Below are 18,560 nucleotides of genomic sequence, written 5' to 3' on the forward strand. Positions count from 1 at the left end.
AATTTCACCCATCTGTACCCTCATGACTTATGCGGTTTGGGCTCTATATCTTATATTTCAATAAAAAGTTAACTAAAAATCAAAACAACACACACAAAAAACTGTAAACCCGTCCCTCCAGGCTGGAGGAGAAAGGTTACGAGGCATACAGTGTGACCCCACGCTTGTAATCAGAGCGTGTGTGCACAGAAATGGGATACACACCAACATTCGTTTATTTAAAAATATTTATTGGGCATGTGCTATGTGCCGACACATAATTTATCTGGAAGACATCTCTACAACTGTACTATCCATGCAGAGTCCCGTCACATGCGTTTCCCGCTGCAGGTCCCGCACGGCTTGCTGGGACCCCACACTCTGCACGGCGCAGGACGAACCAGGGCAGCAAGGACACATGATGCGTGAACAGCCACTTTCACAGGAGTACGAGGTTGATGCGTGTGTGTCCTACGAGTTTAGAACGAGACCTAGCTAGGGACACTGTGCCACCGACTCACCCACAAGCCGGCACTGTGGACACCACCGGTGGACACCCGGAGACACAGCCTACTTCTAGAGGACGGACACGGGCAGTGACGGCGGTGGGGGGCTCCCGCCCAGCGCAGCGCAGCCGCCGCTGGACGACCCCGACCACGGGACCGAGCCCACAGACGCGGGCGCTGCCGCCCGCCAGGCAGCGAGGACGTGGGCCCCCGTCCCAGGGCGTCTTCGTTCGCTCGGGTCCATTCCTGCAGTGTCTGCACACTGCTTCCCACAGAACTTCAGCTGTCATCTCCAGATGGGAAAGACCTTTTCTCCACCCTGAAAGAGACAAAGAAAACAAAGCAATCAAATCAGGAATCACTTCAGTATGATTAACATGCAGTACTTCCTAATAACACTATTTTACAAAAGAACGACATTTAGGTGCAGAAATTTTTTTAATGACAAACATTAAAACTTACACAATTAGCATAAAACAAAGTATAAAAGAGGTATTGAAACATAAAGAGAAGCCCTCCGATTTTCTTTTCTGCCCTGCACTAACCCATGAGAATCCCCCACTCAGCAGCCTCTGGGAGACACAGGCCCCGGGCCCCACCTGGCCACAGTTTCACCGTGGGCGGGATGGTTCCTCAGCCCTCGAACCGCTGCCACGGTGGGAAGGCGACCCACACCACACGCCTACATCACGCACCACCGGCAGTGAGTCAGCCCCCAGCCCCGGCTCTCCACCAGGGCCTCCTGGACACGCGAAGGGTGGACCTTGGCTGGGCTGGGCCTCTACCCTCACAGACTCACCTCCTCGCCCTCTGATTCCTGTTCTGCAAGTGACAGCATTCACTTCCCATCAGGAGGGTCAGAAAAATAACACAGCAGAGGAGGCCGTGTCGTCTGGCCACGTGATCACCCCAGACCCGTCTCCCAGGACCAGCGCCCCAGCACCTGACTTGACAGCTAAGTCTCTTACTTTCTGCGATGTGGGATCTTGTGTGGAAGTGACGGACCAGCTCAGTGCCACGGACATGTGCCTCCTCCACACGGGGTTTCTCTGCAACACAACCGAGCCTGTGACCACATCTCCCGTGAGGACGGGGACAGGCTCATCCATCATGAACAGCACCTGCTTCCAGTGGGTGGTGCTGCAAGACACAGGGCATGAGGTCACCTCTCTGGAACCAGACTCTCAGGCTTACCCGCGCGCGGGACAGACGCACCCCAGCCCTACGACCCGGACGGCCTCTGTGTGTTGCAGGGACTGAGTTACAACCCAGGGCGGACGCAGCTCCTGGACGCTGCCCAGGTTCCGGGAGAGTGAGGGTAGCTGGTGCTAGTGGCTCAGAGGACACATGGCCGGGCACAGGCCCCTTGCACCCTGGCACAGCGGGCATCTACCCAAAGTCCCCCGCGCGGTCTCTAAGCTGCCAATGCCCGAGATCTAGTCTCTGCAGTCCAAAAAAGTGATTATCCCTGCGAGAGTCAGGCGGAAGGTGAGCATGACAACTGTAACATTTGGGAGAAATGGTCACAACTCCCAAGCTCTTTAGGTTCTACCGGCTCTGAGAGCACGCACGACCGCCTCTGGCCGACACCTGGCGTGCACCCCACGGTGATGCTCACCGGCTCACCCTCCCTCCTGCCTCACCCACTGTGAGAGTCTCTCTCCGCCTTCACAGAGCGCTTGTCCCATGTCTGCACCCTGCTAGCCCCACCCCACCTGTGTGTGGACACACTGGGGGAAGACCGCCCAGGCACACGACTGTCCACTGGGTTTCTCGTGCTCCTACCCTCACCTGGTGACAGCTCGCATCTGTGTGGCCGGATCTGGAAGGAAGGCTGGCTGGAGCCCCAGCCCTGCCACGACCACAGGATACTCAGCACGCAGAGCACACAGCCCCTCGGCTCTGCCCCCGCTTCACAGAAGGACGTCTGGGGTCCTTCTGGGCCCACTGCCACAGCCAGCATCTAACCCAGACGCTGCTGCAACCCTCCCTGGTCCAGCGCAGTTACTGAACAGGACAACAAAGGCCCCAGAGGAAGGCAGCGTTTCCAGGGGGGCTGCCGTGTCCAGCACAGAAGCAGACTACGTCAGCTCCCCAGGATGCTCGAGCAAGTGAGCAGCATCAAAACGTTACTGCATAAAAAATATGTCTCGAGGGACGCCTGGGTGGCTCAGTCATTAAGCATCTGCCTTCGGCTCAGGTCATGATCCCAGGGTCCTGGGTTCAAGCCCCACGTCAGGCTCCCTGCTCAGCGGGGAGTCTGCTTCTCCCTCTGCCCCTCCCCCCGCTCGTGCTCTCTCTCTGACAAATAGATAAAATCTTTTTTAAGAGATTTGTCTCAAGAGGCACTGACCTTCCCCCAGAAAGTCTGAGTTAAAAGCCCCTAGAGCTCTGTGGACTGTGTTTGTATGAGACCATGGGAAGCTAAAGCAGCGTCCGGGGCAACTGAGGAAGCCCAAGTCTGCTCCTACGTACGCAGGGGTCAGAGGGCAGCCCACGGAAGCCCAGTGCGGGGTGGGTGGGGCACGGCCCCGGGACTCGCCCACCCTCTGCCTGCACACCCTGCTCGAGCACCAGGGCAGCCTGGTCTGCAGAGCCCGGGCCAACGAACCAGCACTGCCAGATCTCTGCCCACGGCTGCCATGCTGACAACGCGCAGGCTTGCCACCCGCGCCCGCTCCTCCGGGGCTGCTGTGCGGAGCCCCCGCGGGAGAGGCACACTCACGGGTGCAACGGGCCTGTGCTCAGCACCAGCTGGGGCTCATTCTCCTCCAGGCTCTGAAACCGGACACTGAACCAGGCTGTGAATCCATGCAGAGTGCCGGCTTTCCTGATCTCAAAGTGCAGCTCGCCTTTCATTGTCTGTTCAAGCAAATGGTAAGAAAGGGGCATGGCTTCCGTAAGCACGTGACACCAGGCTGCAAGGGTCTCCCCGATCAAGAATTAGCAACTGTCCTCCGCCTGGCCCCACCTCACAGATCCCACCTCCCTGCACTGCACTCAGCAGCCCTACTATCTAGTTCAGTAATTACGACTGTAACTTGCTAGTTTAGTTGAACACAGCGAACACCACATAAAATTTCCTCCTCCGGAAAGTATTAAAACTGGCATCATAAATTCAAATGCTGCAGATAATCAGAAAAGGTGTCAAGCAATTTGGGCCTCATTTGCCCAAATTTGAGTGGAATACTATTTCTTCTCAAGTCTTTGCATCAATAAAGTTCCAGGCTGGGTCTCTATTCTGCAAAACTGAGCGCAGAGTCAAGAGCTCAGTCCCCACGTTGTTCTGCCCATCTGAGCCCCAGCAGGGGCTTCCAGTGACCCCCACACTCTCCTGCACCTGCACCTCCCAGCACACCCTTAAAATGAGATCCTCCCAAATCCACACACGCCACCTCGTGGCAACAAGGGGTAAGTAAAAGTAAGAATTAAGAATTCTGTCATCAACAGTAGCGAAAAAAATTTTAATTGAAAGGCCTTGAAGAAACTGGATATAATTTATTAAAATCTGAAGATGCTGAAAATACTAAACATATATCTAAGAAGAACTGATGATGTTAAAGAGGTTAGCAATAAAGAAAATAATGTAAAATATAAAATACAAAACCAGAGCATAAAAAAGAAAAGACTCCGGAAAAATCAAAGGCAAGTTCGTAACATTCGCACGGAAGTCTTGGCGTGTGTGTGCCACTTACTTAACCTGAAAGGGAAGCACGCATCTTCTCTCACCTCTAGGTCAGCAATCTGCACGGTTCTCATGTCCAGCTGTAATATGGTGCATGGTTCAGAGAGACAGTCTTCTGGTTTCAAAATGTGGTTGTACTTGGGCTTCGAAAAAAACTCCTTAATTGCTAAAGATCTAGGGAAAGAGTCAAAGGCACTGCTCTGAGGCGTGTACCAACATCTCAGGCCGGGACACACACACGCACGTCCACAGCACTCGCTCTTTCCCTCCAGCATTAGCAGGAATTCCAAGCCATGGCCAGCGCACGAGGGCACCGAGGCAGGGCTGGAGGGCTCCCACCTCCATCCTCCTCACGGGGCCTGAACACACAGAAACCAGCCTTTCCCACACGGGCAGTGCCCGGACCCACTTCAAGGCCCTCCTCCTGACCTGTGGACAGAAGGTCCACGGGAGCCTCCCACGGGTCCCTCGCCTGCCTTCACCTCATTACGTGGACATTTCATCACCTCGCAGAGTAAGAAGGTGAGGACCGGACCTAAGATCGTCACAGCAAGTAAGATACTCCTGTTCTGGATGGCCCAGGAAGAAATGTACTGAACCAGCAAGCCTGCAGGACCCCTAGAGCCCGACTCTCAGGAGGAGTCCCTGCATACAGGCGCTGAGGCCCTGCACGGTCGTCTCGTCGTCACCCCGTCTAACCCCCGCCCGTTCCACTGCTGAACGCTGTGCTTGCCCAAAGTCACCTACCATTTAGCACAGAAACGCTTCAAAAATCAAGCACAGCACTAACTTCTGAAATAGCAGTTGAAAGTCAACATTTTAAATAAAGATGCCACGATATGGACATATTTTTAGTATTTTCTGATAAAAATAATTATGCACGTATAAGGAACTGGGAAAATATAGAAAAGTACAAAGAAAAAACTTGAACATCCCATGCCCTTGCCTCGGCACTTGATATATTTAGTCATTTTCTCCCCCGGACATATATTCATATGTGTTTTTATGCAAAGTAGAAGCCATTCTGTAGACATGGTCTGTGTCCTACCACTTTCACCATCTCTTAATCCATCGGGTGGACATACAGCAACCCAGCCAAGTTCCTTTGGAACGCTGTCTGTTCCCCACGTTGTGTGTATGGGAGCACGACGTGGCACCGGGACAGATGGGGGTGGACGCCGGACACCAGCCTGCAGGGCCCCCCGCACCCACAGCTCTGGGCACATGGGCTCGTCCCCCCATCTCACCTGCAGCTCAAACAGCACCAACTGCTGTCTAATCTTTGTTCATCTGGTAGGCAAAAATGGCATTTATTTTAATTTGCATTTCAGTCACTAATGATGTTGTGATTTCTTTCAAATATCAACTGGTGTCTTTATTTAGTTTTTGTGACTTGCTTATTCCTGTGACTTGGCTATAATTTCACTGGACATACATCTTTTTCTGACTCTAGGATCTGTCAGCTAGCAACTTTCTCTAAGTAGTCGCCGCCTTTTTAAATTGTATTTATGCTGACACACAGATGTCGATTTTTATAGACTGAAGTCCAGTGCTGCCTTCTTTCTTTCTGTTGGCTTCCCATCTAAAGCCTGACACAGAGGCCCCCATTGATTCCTGTACTTGATGCAGATGTTTTAACACAAAACTCTTAAACCCATGTGAAACTAAATCTCAATGTACAGTATGAGAGAAGGAAAGAGGTTTCAAGGGGCTCACCGATGGCCCAGAACACTTTGCCACCTGTGCCCCTCACGCCCCACCTCTCGCACACACGTTCCGTGCGTGTCCATCCGGTGCCGCCACTCTGTCCTTCCTTGTCTCAGGACCACTCTGCCTTCGTCCCGGTGCCTCCAGCTTAGACGTTACACCCGGCCACATCGGAACCTCCTCGCTGCTCTATTGTCAACCCTCCCAGCCCTGCCTGCCCATTTTCCCCTAGACGAACGACAGAACAGCTCTGCTGGGGACCTCTCCTCTCCATCCCCTCTGGGGCTCGGGTCGAGAGTGCAATGCTTCAACGTTAACTGGGGAAGATTTCTTACCTTTGCATTATCATCTCGTCTTTTGGACTGTTTAGAAGAAACCACAAAGGCCCAGAGCCCAGAGAGAGAGAGAGAGCACACGTAGCCATCGGGGCAGCCAGCAGGCACCCACGCCCACCTGGCCCTCACTGCGTAAGCGAGGCTCCCTGCAGATCCTGACCAGCGGGACCCTCCCCTACTTTCCAGGGCTGACGCCGGTGCCTCCAAACAATCAGGGCATGCTAGCCTCTGTCACCGTCTTCTTACAAAAGGCAACACCAAAAACACGAGGCCGTACCAGCCAATCATTTCCTATTACCACCTGAAGTCCAACTGTACAAGCGTGTCCGTGTGTTAAAATGAGGACAGCAATTATGCTACGCTGGAGCACGGCTTCCTTTGCCAACTGCCAGGAACAACTTCACAAATACATTTTCTGATCCTTTAAAAATGAACAGCTCTTAGTAGGAACACGTACTTGTGTGTTAACAGACCACATATTTAGAAAGGCCTTGTTTCCAACCATGACCACATTTTTCCCATTATATCTGAGAACTTAGACTGCAAAAGCCTTGTCATTTCCCATCACATCTGTTACGAGTTTGAAGGCATGAAAGTCAACGTGCGAAGCTCTTAGGCCTGTGAATGAATTCAGATCCGCGTCATGGCAGGCCCTACAACGGAGTAGGCGCGCTGTGTCTAGCAAGCCCGCGGCGCGCCCAGCCAGGCGGCCAGGAACACGCAGGCGCGCACCCCGCTGCACTCACTTGAGGGCGCTGAGGTTGAACTCGTAGGCGTTGTCCCAGAAGAGCACCTTGCTGCGGTAGTCTCTGTCCGCGCTGCAGGGCACCAGGTGCAGCGCGGCTGTGGTCGGCCAGATGACCCCATCCTCCTTCAGCCACACGTCCCGGGCGTACAGGATCGACTCAATCATGAACTCAAACTGCACAGGAGGGAGACACACAGGGGACATGGTGACTGAGGCCCGTGCCTGCGACAGACGGTCTGGGAGGACTTACCTTGTACCCACACCAGCGGTGTTGCTGGTCCCTACCCCAGCCTGGGGTGGAGTCACAGCAGCTCACACTGCACTGGGTTCACAACTGGGCCCGGCCAACGGGAGAGCCCTTCCCTCTCACCATCTCTGTCAGCCCAAGTCAGCTGCAACTCCATTTTTAACAGCCCCAAAGCACTGCAGAGTCTTCACTGTAAAACCATATAAATCTGGCCTCTGGAGTATTCTCAGCATTTTCGTAACCCTGTAAGTTGACTGAGATCACTTCTTAAAAACATGAAACATTAAAGCAGGCATGCCGCGGAGGTTCATATGGTACTTAAGTCATAAGAGCAGCTTAACGCCACCTCACACCCTCAGAACGCACGGGACAGGTGGCATGTGATGCCTGAGATGGGCAGCGGGGGCTGGGAGCAGCCCCAAGAAGCCAGCCTTTGTGTCTGAACCAGGGAGTGTGTGGGGAGTGTGCAGGGAGCGTGCAGGGAATGGGAAGCCGATGGGAAGCCCCAGAAGGGCTTTTTCTTAAGTAACTTCAGGCGGTTTTTATTACAGAAGTAGTTTATGTTCAGTATGGAAAAATTTAGAAAACTCAGAAAAGCACAAACAAAAAGTCATGAGTAAACCCAGCACCCAAAAGGAACCATTGTTTGCTTGGCAGCTTATCCTCAAGGACTCTTCTTCACGCACACACACATGCACACATGTGAAAATTATATACAGATAATTTTTAATTTTATTTTGTTAAATTACCAATAGTAAGTCAGTCTACAAATTTTAACACTTCTTTGGATCTGTGGAACACAACCACAATCAGGATACGGAACAGCTCCATTACCCCAAAACACTCCTCGTGATATCCTTTGTGGTCACCTCCTCCCACCACCTCCAACCTCTGGAAACCACAAACTGGCCTCCCCGTGGCTTTGTCTTTTTGAGAATGTCACATAAACGGAATCATATGGTACACACTCTTTGGAGACTGGCTTCTTTCACTCAAAATATCAACTTTTTCATAGGCTAGAAGGTTCTGTCCTGTGCTTTCTATCCTGTTCTGTGTCTTTCCTCGTTATAGTATCACAGTTTTATTTACTCTATGTGACTTTAATGATGCCAGCATGTCGTCTCTGGGGTTTGTCCATATTTGTGCATCAGTAGTTCATTCTTTTTTTTTTTTAAAGATTTTATTTATTTATTTGACAGAGAGAGAGACAGCGAGAGCAGGAGCATAAGCAGGGGGAGTGGGAGAGGGAGAAGCAGGTTCCCGGTTAGCAGGGAGCCCGACGCGGGGCTCGATCCCAGGACCCTGGGATCGCGACCTGAGCCGAAGGCAGCCGCCTCACCGACTGAGCCGCCCAGGCGCCCCAGCAGTTCATTCTTTATTGCCCAGTATATTCCACTGTGTGGATGTCCCACAGCCGCTTACCCAATCACCTGCTAAAGCACACTGGGGTTGTCTGCAGTTTGGGGCAATTATAACTGGAGCCGGTATAAACACTCACGGACCGGTCTTTGTGTGAACACAGCCTGTTTCTCCAGCATCAATACCTTCACATGTAATTACGGCGTCGTAGGGTAAGTGCACCTGTAACCCTGCAGGAAACTGCCAAACGGTCTTCCAGGGTGGCTGTGTCATTCCTGAGTTTTAGCTGTCCACGGCACGTGGTATTATTACAACTTCAGCCATTTCAATAGGCGCGTGGCGGTATCTCGTTAATTTTAGTTTGTATGTCCCTGTTTAATGTCTTTTCACATGCTTATTTCTCATCCATCTATATATACTTTGGTACAAAGTCTCTATTCAAGTCTTTTGCCCATTTTTCACTTAGGTTGTTTACTTTCTTCCTGCTGAATTTTGAGAGTTCTTCGTATATTCAGGATACACATTAGATATGTGATTTGCAAATATTTTCTCCTAATCTTACCATGGCTTTTCATTTTCTTTTACAGAGCAGACATTTTCAATTTTGATCGTCTGGCATATCAACTTTTTCTTTAATGGATCATGCTTTAAGAATCAACTAAAAACCCTTTGCCTAACCCATGAAGATTTTCTCCCAAGATTTCTTCTGCAAGTTTTATAGTTTTATAGTCCAAGTTATTAGATCTAGAATCAATTTTGAATTAACATTTTTGTAGAAGGTATGAGGCTTAAAAATGAAGCTCTTTTTTTCTTTCTTCCTTTTTTTATTTCACATATGGATGGCCAACTAACTGCCAATATCTTCTAATGAAAAGACTACCTTTTCTCCATTAAACTGATTTTGCTCCCCTGTTAAAATCAATTGACTATAGTTTTAGGCATCTATTTCTCCATTTTATTCCATTGTCTTATGTGTCTACCCTTTCCACCAATACTACACCGTCTTGACTACTATGCTTTATGCTAAGTTTTAAAGTCAGGCAGCATGTAATTCTTCCAACTTCATTCTTCTTTTTATCAGCTGGGGCACTTGGGTGGCTCAGTCATTTAAGCGTCTGCCTTCAGCTCGGGTTGTGATCTCAGGGTCATGGGATCGAGCCCTGCGTCGGGCTCCACACTCAAGCAGGGAGTCTGCTTCTCTCCCTCTCTCTCTCTAAAATAAATAAACAAATCTTTAAAAAAAAAAAAAAAGACAAAAGGTAACAAATGCTGGCAAGAATATATAGAAAAGAGAACCCTTGAACATTGTTAGTGGGAATGTAACAGCCAGTGTGGAAAACAGTACGGAGGTTCCTCAGCAAATTAAAACTAGAAATACCATGTGATCCAGCAATCCCACTTCTGGGTTCATATCCAGAGGAACAGAATCATTATCTCAAAGAGGTGTCTGTACTCCCATGTTCACAATAACCAAGATGTGAAAACAACCTAGGTGTCCACTGACAGATGAGTGGATCAAGTATGATACAGATGTGACATGTGTGTGACATGTCGCCGCAGATGCGGACACACCCAACGGAGTCCTACTCGGCTGTGGGAAAGAAGGAACTTCTGCCATCTGCAGACCCACGGATGAAGCCAGAGGGCCTTATGCTAACGAAAAAAGCCTCACACAGATACACAAATACTGCATCATATCACTTACATGTGAAATCTTAAAAAAAAAAATTTTAAGTTGAACTCATAGAATCACAGAGGGTAAAAAAGTGGTTACCAGGAGCTCAGGGGTGAGGAAAACAGGGAGACATTGGTGAAAGGGTACAAACTGTCAATTATAAACTGCGTAAGGTCTGAGTATCTATTACATACCGTGGTGACTACCGTTGACAATGCCGTCATTGTGAGGTGACAGATGTGCTGACTCAGTGGGGCAGGGGGTGAGGGGAAGCTGTCGGTAATATATACAAATATCAAATCTTCATCCTGCATATCTTGCTATCTTATGACTTTGTAATTATACCCCAATGCAAGTGAAGACAGGCAACAGATAAACAGATCATACATAAAGAAGTGAGCTTTAAGAGAGATCACAACTGAGAAATATTTTTAGAAGTTGGAAATGGTCTACAAAGTGAATGTAACATCAATTTATGAAAATATGAATCTTGTTCACATTATCAAAGCATGTTCGTATAGGTTGTAAACCAACATGCGTCTGAGCATTAAATTAATTCACCCTTAATTTATGCTCATTAAATTCCTTAACTTTATTTGCTTAAAAAAAACATAAAAAGAGGGGAGCCTGAGTGGCTCAGTTGGTTAAGCGACTGCCTTCGGCTCAGGTCATGATCCTGGAGTCCCTGGATCGAGTCCCGCATCGGGCTCCCTGCTCAGCGGGGGGTCTGCTTCTCCCTCTGACCCTCTCCCCTCTCGTGCTCTCTGTCTCTCATTCTCTCTCTCAAATAAATAAATAAAATCTTTAAAAAAAAAAAAAAACATAAAAAGAAAAAAGAGTGAAAGAAAAAAACAGGAACAAAGAACAAGAACAACAAACAGAACACAGTAACAAATATGGTAGATATATTAATCTGACTATATTAATAATCACTTTGAATGCCAATGGTCTAAATATACCAGTTAAAAGACAGAGATTATCAGAGTGGATCAAAAACTAAGACCCAACTAGGTACTGTCTACAAGAAATCCACTTTAAATATACTGACACAGGGGTGCCTGGCTGGCTCAGTCAGAAGAGCATGCAACTCGTGATCTCAGGGTCATGAGTTCAAGCCCCACATGGGGTGTAGAGATTACTTAAATGAAAAATAAAATGAATAAATATACTGACACATATAAATTAAAAGTAAATGGATGGAGAAAGATATACGATTCTAACACTAATCAAAAGAAAGCAGGAGTAACTTGTTAATTTCAGACAGAGCAGGCTTCAGAGGAAGGAAGTTATCAGAGATAAAGAGGGCCATAGCATAACGATGAAGGGGTCAATTCTCCAAGAAGACATTATACACCTAACAACTGAGCACCACTGTGTGAGGCAAAAACAAAGAGAGCTGCAAGGAGAAAGAGATGAATCAGGCACCCCCGTCTCAGAAAAGGACAGATCCAGCAAGCAGAAAGTCTGTAAGGACACAATCGAACTCAACACCACCATCCACCAACAGGACATAATGCAAACCTACAGACCACTTCATCCAACAGCAGAACACACCTCCTTCTCAAGCTCACATGGAGCACTCACCAAGAGAGACACGTTCTGGGCCATAAAACACATCTGCACAGCTTTAAAACAACAGAAATTATACAATGTCTGCTCTCAGAACACAAAAGAATTAAACTAGAAATTAACAGAAAGATAGCTGGAAAATCAAAAAATACTTGAGAGATTAAAAAACACTTCTGGAAAAAAAACACATGGATCAAAGAAGAAATCTCAACAGAAATTTTAAAAATATTTTGAATATTGCCAAACTTTTTGTGCATTAATTGATAGAGTCATGTGAGTTTTCTTTTGTAGACTGTTAATACAGATTACACGGACTTATTTTTCCATACTGAACCAGCCTTGAATTCCAAAGCTAATCTCTTCTTTGTTAGAATGTCATTCTAACTGCAAGATTACATTTGCTAGTATTTTTGAGGATTTGTGCATTTATGAACATGAGTTATTAGGTCGCAGTTTTTGGTTTGGGTTTGGTATTAAGGTAATGCAGGTCTCACCAAATGAGCTGGGAAGAGTCTGTCCTCTTCCATTTTCTGAAAGACATTGTTCAGATATGGCGTTATTTCTTCCTGAAATGTGTTTGCATATTTTGCCAGTGAAATAATTTAGGCCTACAGATTTCTCTTCTGAAGGTTTTCAACTGCAAGTTCAATATCTTTATTAGTTATTTCATTATTCAGGTTATCTACTTCATTGCGAGTTAGTTGTGGAAGTTTGCAGTTTTCAAAAGAATGGATCTTTTTCATCTAAATTTCTGAAGCTACGTATGGAGAGACAGAGAAGGAATAACAATGAACTCAAGACCAGGTCAGTGTACTTCAAACTCTGGTCTGCTTTCCCAACATTCCTGCTACTATATGCTTTTCCAAGTCCTCAAACAGCATCTCTCTGCACCCTGTCTTGGATCTATAGCTGTATTAACTGGGAGACAGGGTGGAGTGTGCTTACTCCATCTTACCTGGAACTGAAGCAAGGTCATTGCTATGTATGATTTTTTTTTTTTAATGTATTTATTTGAGAGAGAGGCAGCGTGAGTGCACAGTAAGGAGGGGCAGAGGGAGAGAGAGTCTTAAGCAGACTCCGAGCTCAGCACAGAGCCCCACACGGGGCTCAATCTCACGACCCTGAGATCACAACCTGAGCCAAAACCAAGAGAGGGACACTTAACCAACTGTACCACCCAGACGCCCCACTATATATGGTTTTTAAAAAAACTGGACTCATATTGTACATGCTTTTTGGTGCTTTTTTCAAAAATACCACCAACCAATGTTTTTTCTCTAAGATTATTACAAGTTTAAGGTGTACAGCATGGTAATTTGGTTTATATATATTGCAAAATGATTACAATAGGTTTAGTTAATATCTATCACCTCATATTGACACATTAAAAAGATAAAAACTTTGCCTTGTGATAAAACCTCTTAGATCTACAGCTGACCTTGGAACAAGCAGGGAATAGGGCACTGACTCTTCATGCAGTTGAAATCCACATATAACCTTTGACTCCCCAAAAACTTGATTACTAATAAGCTACTGGTGACCTAAAGCCTTAATAAGAACATGAACAGTCAACCAACATGTATTTTGTTACTTATATTGTGTACTGTGTTCTTACAATAAAGTAAGCTGGGGAAAAGAAAATGTTAAAATCATAAAGGAAATACACTTACGGTACGGTCCTATATTTACCAAAAAAATCCCACGTGTAAATCCCATGTCCACGTGGTTCAAACCCACGCTGCTCGAGGCCTGAAGGTGCTCTGATAATGACGGTCCCACACATCTCACAGCAGGGCGAGCCGCAGTCGCCACACTGTGCATCATGGCCCGGGACTCACCTGTCTGCCACCTGAAGTCTGTTCCCTGTGACCACAGTCCTCCCATTCCTCCCCCCGCCCCCTGCTAACCACAAATGTGATCCCTCTTCTAGGACTGTGGTGCGTGAGTTTTGTGTTGCTGTCTTAGGTTCCACATGTAAGTGAGATCATACCACATGTCCCTCTCTGACTTACTTCACTTAGCATAACGCCTTCAAGGTCCGTCCACGTCACAGACGGCGGGACATTATGGCGTCACGGCTGCCCTGCACTAAACAGAAGTCAGCGCCAGGAGAAGCACCAGGTGGTTTGGCTGAGCACGACAGCCACGGCTCTCCTCATGATGTTCTGCTCACAAGAGCCCGAACCCAGTTCACACCCGCTCCTTGGAATCTGCACTTCCTCGGCGCAACCCACGGCCATCCCGCGTGTCCCGGCGCCCCTTACCAGCAGGCAGGTCCCCATCCACTCGGATACCAGCACGTCTACCTTCTCCGGCAGCACCACATCCTCCACCTTCTGCTGGAACACGGTGATGATGTCGGCAAAGCCATTCTGCATGACCAGCTGCCCTGTGTGCTGGGCCATCTCGCTGGCCTCCACCGCATACACCTGCACGTCACAGGACCGTCAGTGTGCATCCCACCCACAAAGCAGCCTGTCATCTGCTCTCCCTGGGCCTGTGGCTACAGCCAAGTCAGAACCAGCCTCAGAGGAAACAGGGACAGAAGGAAGGGAGCGTGCTGGATAGCAGGGACAGCAGCTGGGCCACACTGTGTGACCTCCAACAGACGGAGCCCTGACAAGGGAGCTACCCCCAATCTTAACTCTACCTTCTGCCTAAAACAGACAGGGGGCTGCTGGTGGAAAGAAGCCTCTGCACGCACGCTGGGCATCCATCGCAGGGGCCCTAATGGGTCAGACCCAGTGGCCCGGCTCCCATACACACAGCCACATACCCCGTAACTGACGCCGGAGATTCCCAGCATGGGTCTGAGAACAATCCGACATTCAGGATACCAGTGGCTGAGACAATGTCAAGCCCAGGTTGTCAGAGGAAGGTCCTGAGTGCTACGTCTTGGTTCTGACAGCATCTGAACTCCAGGGACCACTGTCCTGCAGTTTCCGTTATGAACTAGGAGTTTCATCCACCTGTGTCAGGGGCCATCATGACCCTTCAACTCTGGAAGCCCCACACATGCTCTGAAGGGAAGAGGATGAAGGACCCCAACATGGGTCACAGAGACTGGTCTGTTCTGGCCCTACCAGGTGGTCCCTGCTCGGTGCAGGGATAACACTTGACAGTGATCTACACAAGTGGCCCAGCCCCAACACAGGGACACAAGTGTTTCTCTAACTGAAATAAACATTTTACAAAAAATATCCCACCACATGCAACTCACTCAGGTATTTTCTATTCCGTCCTATTCTACTCTGTGCTGTTTGTGACTCAATAAGCGAGGTCATGACCCGACAGGCTCAGGGTGTAAGAACGCACCACCCCTTTCACCGACATGATGCCTTTGCACACGGATGACACTTCACCAAGACTCGAAGCTGCGGAAGGGCCAGCTGTGTCTTACTCACGGCTTTCGGCTGCGCATAATGTGCACAAAAGAGGCTGATAATCCCAGTTCCACAGCCAACGTCCAGAATCACTTTATCTTTCAGGGATTCTTTATTCTGCAGGATAACGTTGTGGTATTTAGTGGTTCGTGGCTGGTCTGCCAACATTTCCAAGTGAAGTTTCTAGAGGAAATACACATTAGGAATCATTGCTTGTAATCTGAGCTGTGCTGAGCTCTGGTTTAAAAAGGAAGATCAGAGACTGAGCTAACCCCCTTGATCCCACCATACCACGCCTAAAAATATGAGCAACAAAGAGAAAAAGACACAAAAATCGAAAGACCTAAATATGCCAGTAGATAAAAATACAACAGTGAAGGAATGAAATGGAAGCTTCTGGAATCCTCCCAGTTCAGTGTGATACTGCCTACAGCTTCTCCCTGCACCTCCCCAACAGCCAGATGAGCAGAGAGGCAGGGGTGGACCACTCGGGAGGTGGCGAAGACATTGCCCTCCTGACCACTGTTCCCACCTGAGACAGGAGCAACTACCCAATTCCCCATCAGGTACAACTTGGCCAAGTATCCACCAACAAAGAATGTGGACAAGCCACCAGGAGAGATGCTAGAGGAGACACATAGACCCCACATGAAACTATAGCTCTGGAGGGACGTGACAACCCCGATGACCCTCAGGGGGTGAGCTCAAGGCCCCCAGCCATGTCCAGAGGGCGGAAAACACATGAAACCCAAGATAACATAACACCCCATGGGAATCACGCTACTCCCCAGAGAAACAGAGAAAGGCTCCTCCAAATGGTTCCTGAAACCACGGGTGGCAGTCAGAGCCCAGAAGGGCTGAACCCAGAGCACCGTCCCCCACGCCCCATGCCTCGGGTCTCAAACTGCACACAGCGCAGCTGCGAGGAAGCCACTGAAGCTACCCAGACCAGGTCAGCACAGACAGGAAGCCTGCACAGGGCCTTCATGAGCCCACCGTGGCTCCACACAGAGACACTGAGCACTGAGAAACAAAGAGACTGAGGGTCAGAGAGGACACAGTCAGGACTCAGCCATCCCGCCTGGAGTAGTCCACCTAAACAGAAAGTCAGAACTAGGATGCTAAGGTGTACCGTGCTGACGTCAGGGGAAGAAAGTTGGGTGGTGGCATTATCATCACCCAAAATACACTTCAGATCAAAGAATATTCCCCACAACAAAGAGGGTGAGGTCACAGTGACACCAGAATCACTTCAGCTAAAGGACATAATTCTAAATAGTTTTGAACCTAGTAACAAAGCTTCAAAATATACAAAGCAAAAAGCAACAGAAATGCAACAAGAAATAGACAAATTCACAATTATGGTCAGAGACTCCCAACATCCTTCTCTCAGTAACTGATAGAGAAGTAGAAAAAAAATCAGTAAGGACATAGACTTGAACAATACTATCAAAACCAATTTAATCTGATATTTATAGAACACTGAACCCAACCAATTTTAATAATAATACACAAAAACCATCTAGGAATAGATTTAACAAGAAAGATACAGCACCCTATATGGTCAAAAACAAGGCTGAAGAAATGGGCACAGTCAGTGTGATGCTACCATCATGTCACTTCTCCCTAAATTAATGGGAGACTTTCCACGCAATACCAATTAAAATGCCAGCCAATTTGGCATGGGGAAGGGTGAATAACAAATGATAATAAAATTAGCTTCAAAAAATTAAACAGACCAGCCTAGCCATCAAAGTACTAAAAAGTATGAGGACTGCTAGAGGCCCAGCTCTCCCAGATGTTTAAAAGCTTCAATAATGAAAAGCATCTGGAATGACAGAAAAAATGAACAGATCAATGAAACAAACAGATTACAGAACTAGACCATAGAAATTTAACATATGATAAACATGCATTTCATGTAATCAGGAAAAGGAGGCTCACTGAATAACTGATGCTGGAACAGCTGGGTATTTGTGGGGAAATTAAGTTGTAATTTTACCTTATTCTTTACAACTAGTAAACTCCAGACTGATTTAAATATTTCATTGTTAAAAATGGGGTCACAAAAGTACTAAAAGAAAATGTGGACATTTATAATCTTGGAGGGAAAAAGGTCTTCGAAGTAGGACACAAAACCCAGAAGTCACAAAGACAAAAAGGACAAATTAGACCACAGAAAGGTAAAAAGTTCCATGGGAAAAAAGAGAGGTGAGTGGTTAGTGTAATACGTACCGTAAGTATGGGCTAACTTGCTTATTTAACATATAAACTGACAGAAATAAAAAGAAAAATGAGCAAATTATATGAAAGTTTACCCAAAAAAGAAGAAATAGAAAAGGCCAACAAAATATAGAAGATGACCAATCTGACTTTAAAAAATGGAAACTGAGATCGAGAGATACCATATTTCACCTTTAAGATGAGAAATCTTCTTTGGCTTTGGAGATGTGAGGTTGTGAAACGAGCATTCACCTACCCTGGTGGCGCACAGTCAGCCAATCTTTCTGCAGACTGGCAGAACTGGCAGACCCACCAAAGTAAAAGAAATACATACACACGCCCTACAAATTTATCCAACAGAAAGTCTAGCAGAAGTTTAAAGATTCCTGTAAGAGGGAATCCACTACAGCACGGCTTGTCATGGGGCAACACGGCAAAGCTGTTAAATAAGCAAATCACCAATAGGGTCCTTTTGAAATCGACAAAATACTCTTTCTTAATAGTTTGAAAGCTCTAATCATGAACATACATCAGGGGCTTTTCATTTATTGTAACATGTTTAACTGTGAAACAGGACTTACCTACCTAAAAAGCGCTTACAATCTGTCAATACAGTTACATAACAAACACTCATGCAACCACACCAGAACACTCGCCAGCACCCCAAACCTTCCCACCCCAGCCTCACGGCCACAAAAGCCGGGAAAGAAAATCTCCCTTAAAATGGACAGGGGGTGCCCTGGGGGTGGGCAGGCTCAGCACTAGCCCTCCACCATGGCAAACTCCAAAGGAAGAAGCCTACTTTACTAACCCAGCAGGAGGAAGATTTTCTCCAGGCCTAGCAACAGCCCAGCCGAGGAGAAGCCTCCGCCACCCTCCAAAGGCCCTCCGTTCCACACAGCCCCGCCCACTCCCCGCCTTCTCTATAAAGAGCCTCCTCGCCTTGGGTCTCCAGACTGGCCCGTGGTGCCCCACAGGGCGCTTGTCCTCGGTTGCAGTTCCTCTGCTCTTCTTGAATAAACCCATTTTGCTGGTATGACAGTTATTTAATTTTTAAGGTTGACACCATCACAGACCCCCTGGTAACAGGAACCACCATCCTGATTCTCGGAGGAACCAGCTCCCTGATCACTTACCTTCATAA

At 47.7% G+C, this 18,560-nt stretch overlaps 1 protein-coding gene across 4 annotated transcripts in view; it reads right to left on the reverse strand.

Annotated features, from left to right (window-relative positions):
• Positions 1–209: 209 nt before the first annotated feature.
• Positions 210–18,560, reverse strand: part of PRMT2 (protein arginine methyltransferase 2) — a 30,122-nt gene continuing 11,771 nt past the window's right edge. Inside the window, exons 5-12 of one of the 4 annotated variants that reach the window (XM_035029979.1) lie at positions 15,215–15,376; positions 14,075–14,239; positions 12,305–12,340; positions 6,959–7,134; positions 4,215–4,344; positions 3,211–3,347; positions 1,454–1,534; positions 210–804 (exon numbers count right to left, since the gene is read on the reverse strand). In XM_035029979.1, coding sequence (XP_034885870.1) covers positions 1,495–1,534; positions 3,211–3,347; positions 4,215–4,344; positions 6,959–7,134; positions 12,305–12,340; positions 14,075–14,239; positions 15,215–15,376 — 846 coding nt within the window. In that variant the 3' untranslated portion in view covers positions 210–804; positions 1,454–1,494. Of the gene's footprint in view, positions 805–1,453; positions 1,626–3,210; positions 3,348–4,214; positions 4,345–6,958; positions 7,135–12,304; positions 12,341–14,074; positions 14,240–15,214; positions 15,377–18,560 lie in introns of all 4 variants that reach the window. The other 3 variants (XM_035029977.1, XR_004683716.1, XM_035029978.1) reach the window with 3 other exon arrangements.

This window comes from Mirounga leonina, unplaced genomic scaffold, assembly GCF_011800145.1.
Source record: "Mirounga leonina isolate KUSES-001 unplaced genomic scaffold, KU_Mleo_1.0 Mir_353, whole genome shotgun sequence".
NCBI lineage: Eukaryota > Metazoa > Chordata > Mammalia > Carnivora > Phocidae > Mirounga > Mirounga leonina.